The sequence below is a fragment of the Rhinoraja longicauda genome, chromosome 28 (genome assembly GCF_053455715.1).
Source record: "Rhinoraja longicauda isolate Sanriku21f chromosome 28, sRhiLon1.1, whole genome shotgun sequence".
Taxonomy (NCBI): Eukaryota; Metazoa; Chordata; class Chondrichthyes; order Rajiformes; family Arhynchobatidae; genus Rhinoraja; species Rhinoraja longicauda.
This window is the reverse complement of record NC_135980.1, coordinates 2,154,613-2,163,668: the sequence shown is the minus strand read 5'-3', so window position 1 is coordinate 2,163,668 and position 9,056 is coordinate 2,154,613. Positions and strand designations below refer to the sequence as shown.

Below are 9,056 nucleotides of genomic sequence, written 5' to 3'. Positions count from 1 at the left end.
TCTCCAAATTTTGTTTGGTAATACAACATTGATAAAATGCACCTGGCTGTGTTGACGATAGTTTGAAAATAAAAGTTGTGGCTTTGAATGGCATTTACGATAAGTCTTATCGATAAGGCTTAGTTAGCCGCTCATTTCAAAGACTCACCGAGCTGCCTGATAAATACATATTCCCAGCATCTCTCTCCCACATCCCCGGAAGCGGGCACGAAAAAGGTCGGGTCAAATTACATGCTGCAGGCAAGGGTGTGTGTGCGCTTTATTTCCAACCAATTCCCTGCGCCTATCTGCCTCCTCTGGAGGTTTAACATTTGCAGCATTTGAATGCTTGACAACAATTTTGCGAAGACGTGAAAATGGCAAGATTAACAAAGATCGTCCTTTTAGCAATCTCTGTTGGCATTTTAGCAGTGTTATGGAGAGATACGTTTGACTCTGGTAAGGACTTTTAACATTGTTTAAAACACCTTTGCTCTTAAAACGTTAGCTCGTAAAGAAATCAGGAGGAACTCAGTGAATTATGCTACTTACTTCCATCAGGTTTCTTCCTGGGAAAACACGCCTGTGTGATCTCACATCACTGGTTTGCTTGTTAGTTAGTAAAATAATTTTAATTCAGCCTTTTATTGGCTTCCCATGAATGTACATAGCCTGATAAGAAGCATTTTTATCAATAGATTTACTTCCATTTATTGAAGTTTACTGAAATCTCAGAACACTCGTGTCTTTTTGGATGATGATGATGATGTAACAAGGTCGAGTGCAAGTTCCAACAACTGCCATTTATTGCACTTATGTAATTTACCTGAACAAGATAACGTGGAAGTGTTAACTTGAGGACTCTGCAGTCGATGCACAATCAGTGCTTGTCAGGGTTTTGGTTATCCGGTGGTGGAGAAGGATTATACCAAAGATCGACACATAATGCTGGAGTCACACACTGTCTCAGCGGGTCAGGCAGCATCTCGGGAGAGAAGGAACTGGGTGACCTTTTGGGTCGAGAGCCTCCTTCAGACTGAGATTCGGGGGGGGGAGGGACTCGAGGTGTGAAAAGGTTCAGAACAAATCAGTGCCGGCACCGACGAGCAAGGAAAGGTGGTGCCCACAATGGTCCATTGTTGGCTGTGGGAGAAGTGATAACGAAGGGATATATGGATGCCACCAGTGGAACTGGGGTATTGGAACAGTGACAGGACAACTGTGGTGGGGGAGGGTCAGAGAGAGTGAGAGAGGGAAAGCAAGGATGGCCTGGAACACTGCCAAGGGGCTGTGTTTAAGAGCCTTGCAGATTAGCACACAGGATGGAATAACAAGGTGTTTTGTTTCACACACGAGGCCACACGCATAGTGGAGGGGCAGCATCTCATATTTCGCTCGGGCAGCTGACATCCATCCCAGCGGTGTGAACATTCACCTCTCCGCCCCTACCCCACTCTAGTTGTCCCATGAAGGGGTGGCGTTTGGGGTCGAGACCCTTCTTCAGACTGGCGTCAGGGGGAGGGAGGGGAGGGAGAGAGGGAGATAGATAGATAACGAAGTGTGAAAACAGGGCAAGGGGAATGCAGATCAAGGAAAATGGTGAATAGTTCATTGTTAACTGGGAGAAGGTAACTACAAAGCAAATAGAGATAAAATGTAGTCGGAGACAGTAAGACTGGTGGGAGAACTGGGCAGGGGAGGGGATGGAGACAGAGGGAAAGCAAGGGTTACTTGAAGTTAGAGAAGTCAATGTTCATAGTGTTGGGGTGTAAGGTGCCCAAGCGAAATATGAGGTGCTGTTCCTACAGATGCGCTGCTGCTGGGCCTCACTCTAGCGAGGGAGGAGGCTCAGGACAGAAAGGTCAGTGTGGGAATGGGAGGGGGAGTTAACGTGTCCAGCAACCAGGAGATCAGGTAGGTTCAGGTGGACTGAGCAGAGGTGTTCAGTGAGATGATCACCAAGCCTGTGCTTGGTCTCACCGATATATAGGAGTCCACACCTGGATACAGTAGATGGTTTAGATAGCTCCTCTGTCCCTCCCTTCCCCTCCTCCTTCCCAGTTCTCCCTCTATCTTCCTGTCTCCACCTATATCCTTCCTTTGTCCCGCCCCCCTGACATCAGTCTGAAGAAGGGTCTCGACCCGAAACGTCACCCATTCCTTCTCTCCCGAGATGCTGCCTGACCTGCTGAGTTACTCCAGCATTTTGTGAATAAATACCTTCGATTTGAACCAGCATCTGCAGTTATTTTCTTATAATACAGTAGATGAGGTTGGAGGAGGTGCAAGTGGACCTCTGCCTCACCTGGAAAGGCTGTTGGGGTCCTTTGACGGAGTCGAGGGGGGTGGTATAGGGACAGGTGTTGCATCTCCTGCGGTTGCAGGGGAAGGTACCTGGGGAGGGGGTGGTTTGGGAGGGAAGGGACGAGTTGACCAGGGAGTTGCAGAGGGAACGGTCTCTGCAGAAAGCGGAAAAGGGTGGAGATGGGAAGATGTGGCCTGTGGTGGGATCCTGTTGGAGGTGGTGAAAATGTTGGAGGATAATGTGCTGTATGCGACGGCTGATGGGGTGGAAGGTGAGGACTCTGCCCCTGTTGGGACTGGGGGAAGCGGGAGGAAGGGTGGAGCTGCGGGATATTGAGGTGACCCTAGTGGGGGACTCCCCCATAATGGAAGAGGGGAACCCCCATTCTCTAAAGAATGAGGACATCTCCGATGACCTGGTATGGAACATCTCATCTTGGGCGCAGATGCAGCGTAGACAGGAATTGAGAGTAGGGGATAGAGTCTTTACAGGAAGCAGGGTAGGAAGAAGTGTAGTCTAGATAGCTGTGGGAGTCAGTGGGTTTCTTAAGGATAGAGCTCTTAAGAATAGCGGACTCTAGATAGAGCTCTTAAGGATAGTGGAGTCTAGATAGAGCTCTTAAGGATAGCGGAGTCAGGGGGTATGGGGAGAAGGCAGGAACGGGGTACTGATTGAGAATGATCTGCCATGATCACATTGAATGGCGGTGCTGGCTCGAAGGGCCGAATGGCGTCCTCCTGCACCTATTGTCTATTGTTTATAATAGATGTCAGTTGATAGGCTGTCTCCTGTGATGGAGATGGTGAAATCAAGAAACGGTAGGGAAATGTTGGAGATGGTACAAGTGAATTTGAGTGCAGGATGGAAGTTAATAGTTCAGTGAGTTCTGCACGGGTGCAGGACGTAGCACCGATGCAGTCAACGGGATAAGGGATGGAGGGATATGGATGAAGTACAGGCAGATGAGATCAGTTTAACCTGGCATGGTGTTTGAACACATGGTGTTTGGCTGTGCTGCACTCTTTTATACTCTAATTCTAAAAGCAAGTCTAGCTAGCTCTTGTCATCTGTGTAACCTGCAGGAAGGAGCATAAATTAATATTTAATGCTTTCTTTGTACAATGTCAACATTTACACAGGCACCGACAAGTTTGTCCCAAGCTTTCCTGCACATCAGCTTCGGAGCCTGCATTGAGTGCACAGACATTAGCAATGACAAAGTCCCTTGGGGCTATTAAGTGGCATATTCAAGAGCAGCACGGTGGCGCAGCGGTAGAGTTGCTGCTTCACAGAGCCACAGACCTGGGTCTGATCCTGACTACGGGTGCTTGTCTGTACGGAGTTTGTACGTCCTCCCCGTGTGTTTTCTCTGGGGTCTTCGGTTTCCTCCCACATTCCAAAGACGTACAAGTTCATTGGCTAATTAGCTTGGTATAATTGTATACATGTTAATTGTCCCTAGTGTGTGTAGGATAGTATTGGTGTGCGGGGATCGCAGATTGCTGGTTGGCATGGACTCGGTGGGCCAAAGGGCCTGTTTCCCCACTGTATCTCTAAACTAAACTAAAAGATGGTTTCTCCTACATTGTGTAGGAAGGAACTGCAGATGCTGGTTTATACAAAGTGCTGGAGTGACTCAGCGTGTCAGGCAGCATCTCTGGAGGGAATGGATGGGTGACATTTCGGGTCAGGACCCTTCCTCAGACTGAAAGTAGGGGGAAGGGAACTGGAGGTAGGAAAAGGTCAGAACAAAGCAGGGCCGGCAAGAGATGGCCAAGTAATGTTGGCTGGGGAAGAGGTGAATACGAAGGGATACAAGGATGCAAATAGTGGAGGTTTAGGGTGGGGGAGGGAGGAGGACGGGAATGCAAGGGTTACTTGAAATTAGAGAAATCAATTTACAACCCAGCAGTGAGAACGTTGATTCCTCTAATCACAAGTAACCCCTGCATTCCCTCCTCCCCCACCGTTGTAATCTCACTAGTTCCACTGTTCGCATTCTTGTATCCTCTTGTCATCACCTCTACTCCAGCCAACCGTGGACCATGATGGGCTCCACCCTTCCCTGGTCATCTATTGCTTGGTTCTGGTCTTTTTTTACCTCTAGTTCCCTCCCCTCTGCTCTCAGTCCGTAGAAGGGTCCCGACCTGAAACGCCACCCATCTCTTTTCTCCGGAGATGCTGCCCCACCCGCTGAGTTACTCCAACACTTTGTGTCTATCTTCTCCTGCATTGTGGTTTTACTTCATGGATACGTGCCACTTTATAACACTTTTGTAGATAATTCAGAATAGACTGGCGGGGAATGACTGACTGCAATGAATTTGTCCTGCTATTTCTGAGTAGAATATTTCTGGGCAACTTTCCATACTGCTGGGTGGCTGCCAATATTGTAACTCGACTAGAAGAGCTTGACTCGAGGTGACTGCTGGGTCTGGAGCAAGTCCTGAGCATTACAGGCAGCGTGTTGTTCAACCCATTGGATTTTGCCGCATCCGGTGTTACTTTACATCATGTGGAAGGAATCATGTAAGATGGACGATCCGCACATGGTTTCTGGATTAGAATGGGGCACAAACGCTCCAGTGTGTCTTTTGTGCAGTTTTTCCATTCCGCTACCTGCGATGATAACGATTGGAAACACTTTCTGTCAAGACCTGTTAAATATGGGATTACACTGACGGAGAAAGCATCTATTTGCACAATGATGGTGGCGATTTGGAAGACTGGACACAATATAGAAATGGGGGAAAAAGGGGGCTATAAATTAATTAATAAAAAACGAAAAATTAAAATTAAAGCTGGACAGATACAGAGCAAGTACGTCAGGAATGACTTGAGCCGTGGAAATTCAACCTGACGCAAATTCTCTGATACATTTTTCAAGCTAGTACAGGGGCAGCACAATGACTCAGTCGTAGAGCTGCTGCCTCACAGCGCCAGAGACCCAGGTCCGATCCTCACTATGGGTGCTCTCTGTACGGAGTTTGTACGTTCTTCCTGTGACCATGTGGGTTTTCTCCGGGCGCTCCGGTTTCCTCCCACACCCCAAAGACGTGCAGGTTTGTTGGTTAATTGTCTGTTTGCCCCTAGTGTGTAGAATAGTGCCCGGGGTGTTCGCTGGTCAGTGTGGACTCGTGGGGCCAAAGGGCCTGTTTCTGCTCTATATCTCTAAGTCTCAGGGTCCCCCACCCTATCCATGTTCTCCAGAGATGCTGCCCGATCCAATGAGTTACTCTAGCACCTCGTATATATGTTTTAAATAATAAAAATAGTAAAATGTTTTCATTAATGAATAGTGTTGGGGTGAATATTTTCACCCCGTCCTATGAGGTGAAGTCACTCCCTCTTCTCTCCTCTCCCTTCAGGCAAGAGGTACAAAAGCGTGAAAATGCACACCTCCGGATTCAGGGACAGTTTCTTCCCAGCTATTGTCAGGCAACTGAATCATCATGTCAACAATTAGATTGCAGTCCTGAGCTACTATCTACCTCACTGGAGTCCCTTGGACTATCTTTAATCGGACTTGACTTTATCTTGCACTAAACGTCATTGCCTTTATCCTGTCCATGTATATTGTGAATGACTCGATTGTAATCATGTACAGTCTTTCCCACCGACTGGTTAGCATGCAACAAAAGCTTTTCACTGTGCCTCGGTACATGCTGAGGGTGGATGGGGAGTGGGTGTTTCCTTTTGTGGAAGAATCTAGAAGTGGGATTGCCTTTTACAAGAAAGGGGTTGTCAAATTTAAGATCGAGAATGAGGTGATTTTGTTTCTGTGGGGCCGTGGGGAGGTCTCTGGAAATCTCTTTCTGAAATTTTGACGGCAGCGAGAACTTTGAATATTTTTAAGGCAGACACTTGGAGAACAGGAGGGGAAAGCATTACTGCAGCTAGACAGGAATGTGGGTTTCAGGTTACTGTGCAGACCAGCCATAATCTTAATGAAAGGTAGGGCACGTTTGATTTAGATTTTTTTTAGATTTAGTGATACAGCGCAGAAACAGGCCCTTCGGCCCACCGGGTCCGCACCGCCCAGCGATCCCCGCACACTAACACTATCCTACACCCACTAGGGACAGTTTTGTTTTTACATTTGCCCAGCCAATTAACCTACATACCTGTACATCTTTGGAGTGTGGGAGGAAACCGAAGATCTCGGAGAAAACCCACGCAGGTCACGGGGTGAACGTACAAACTCCGTACAGACGGCGCCCGTAGTCAGGACCGAACCTGAGTCTCCGCCGCTGCATTCGCTGTAAGGCGGCAACTCTACCGCTGCGCCACCGTGCCGCTAAGCCCTGAATTTGTCTGTTCCGAAATTCGAGGAGGATTCAGTTCATCCACAACCAAGTAACAGTGCACATCCCACAATCTCAACTCCTGTAAAATGCATTACATTGAAAGCTGGATATTCTCCACATGGAATTCCCCAGCGCTGGAAATGTGTATCCCATTCACCGTGTCTTGTCATTATTGTCAGTGTGGGCGTGGTTGCATTTGTGATTCTGGAATTGCACCCACTAGGCACGCTGTTCCCTATTCTGAACCCTTTTCATGCAAAGCTGTACAATTGGGTAGCTTACAAAGAATAAAATTGCGATCCTAGATAGTAGATCTGTCTTCCTGAGGGTGAACCCGCCCGCAGAAAGCAACTGGCCGGGACCGAGTGCCTGGCCATGTATTTAGGAACTGCATGGACAGATTAGTGGGAGTCTACACCAACATCTTTAATCTCTCCCTACTCCATTCTGAGGTGTCCAACTGCTTCAAGCAGAGCACTATCATCCCTGCATCAAAGAACAACAAGATCTCCAGCCTTACTGACTACCGTCCAGTGGTCTTGACATCCACCATCATGAAGTGCTTTGAGAGGCTGGTCATGGAACGCATTAAATCCAGCTTGATCCACTGCAGTTTGTGTAGAGGTCCATGGCTGATGCCATCTTCCTGGCCCTGTACTCATCCCGGGAACACCTGGAAATGGGAGACACCTACATCAGACTTCTATTCATGGACCACAGCCCTGCTTTCAATACCAAGCTCATCTCAAAACACGTGGAACTTGGAGTCGGCACTCATCTCTGCAACTGGATCCTCGACTTCCCGACCAACAGACCCCAATCAGTGAGGAGAGATGACAAAGCACCCTCCGCAATAATACTCGACACTGGTGCTCCGCGAGGATGCGTTCTCAGCCAACCTCCTTTACTCCTTATACACCCACGACTGTGCAGCCAAGTACAAATCCAACTCAATTTACAAATTCGCGGACGACACCTCCGTAGCGGGCCGGATATCAAATGATGATGAGACGGAGTACAGGGAGGAGATTGAGAACCCCGTGTCCTGGTGTCAAGACACCAACCTTTCTCTGAATGTCAGCCAGACAAAGGAGATAGTGACCGACTCCAGGAAGTGTAGCGGTACACACACCCCAGTTTGCATGGACCGTGCCGAAGTAGAGATGGTTGAAAACTTCAAGTTCCCAGGAGTAAATATCACCAACAACTTGTCCTGGACTGGCCACAGCGAACCAATAGCAAGAAAGCACACCAACACCTCTACTTCCTTACAAGGCTTAGGAAGTTCGACATGTCCCCAACAGCCCTCACCAACTTCTGCAGATGTGCCGTCAAAAGCATTTTATCGGGATGCATCACAGCATGATTTGGGAACGGCTCCATCCAGGACCACAAGACATTGCAGAGAGTTGTGGACGCAGCCCAGACCATCACACAAACCAACCTCCCTCCCATTGACTCCTCCATATCATGCTGCCTCGGCAAGGCCACCAGCATAATCAAGGACAAGTCTCCCCTCTCCTTTGGGCAAGAAGGACAGAAGTGTGAAAGTAGATCTCCAGATTCAGGGACAGTTTCTTCCCAGCTGTTATCAGGTAACTGAACCATCCTATCACCATCTAGATTGCTGTCCTTAGCTACCATCTATCTCATTGGAGACCCTTGGATTATCTTTAATCTTTACTGGACTTTCTCTTGCACCATACGTCATTCCCTTTATCCTGTATCTGTATACTGTGGACGGCTTGATTGTAATCATGTAGTCTTTCCGCTGACTGGATAGCAGGCACCAAAAGCTCCTCACTGTACCTCGATACAGCAGAGATTGGCAGATTCTTGATCAGTCAGGATATCCGGGATTATGGGGAGATGGCAGGAGAATGGAGTTGAGAGGGAACGATAAATCAGCAATAGTTGAATGGTGGAGCAGCCTTGATGGGCTAAATGGCCAAATTCTGTTCCTATGTCTTACGAACATATGAAGAGTTACCAGAGCTCGGAGATCTCAAGAGGATTGGGGTTGGAGGCAATTACGGAGGTGGAAAGAGATGGGGCTTTGGAGAGCTTTGAGTCATGGATTCAAAGAAACATACAAAATAGGTTCAGGAGTAGGCCATTCGGCCCTTCGAGCCAGCACCGCCATTCAATATGATCATGGCTGATCATCCAAAATCAGTACCCCATTCCTGCTTTTTCCCCCATATCCCCTGATTCCGATTTAAAAACATGAGATGTTGCTACAGATGGGACCGATGTCAGTCGGCAAGAACAGGGATGGGACTTGGTGTGGATTAGAACCTGGGACAGCAGAACCTCGGGCGGAGACAAAATTGAGAGCACAGGATGGTGTCCTTGCAAGAGGCAGGGTGCGAGGAGGTGTAGGCACTGTAAGGCAACAACTCTCCCGCTGTGCCACCGTGCCGCCCCGCAGTCTAATGTTCTTAGACTTGACTATTGAACCTCTG

The 9,056-nt window shown here is 48.2% G+C and overlaps 1 protein-coding gene across 1 annotated transcript in view; it reads left to right on the top strand.

Annotated features, from left to right (window-relative positions):
* Positions 1-356: 356 nt before the first annotated feature.
* Positions 357-9,056, top strand: part of LOC144607451 (hydroxysteroid 11-beta-dehydrogenase 1-like protein) — a 28,874-nt gene continuing 20,174 nt past the window's right edge. Inside the window, exon 1 of the mRNA XM_078424315.1 lies at positions 357-438. Within this exon, the coding sequence (XP_078280441.1) occupies positions 357-438 (82 nt within the window). The remainder of the gene's footprint in view (positions 439-9,056) is intronic.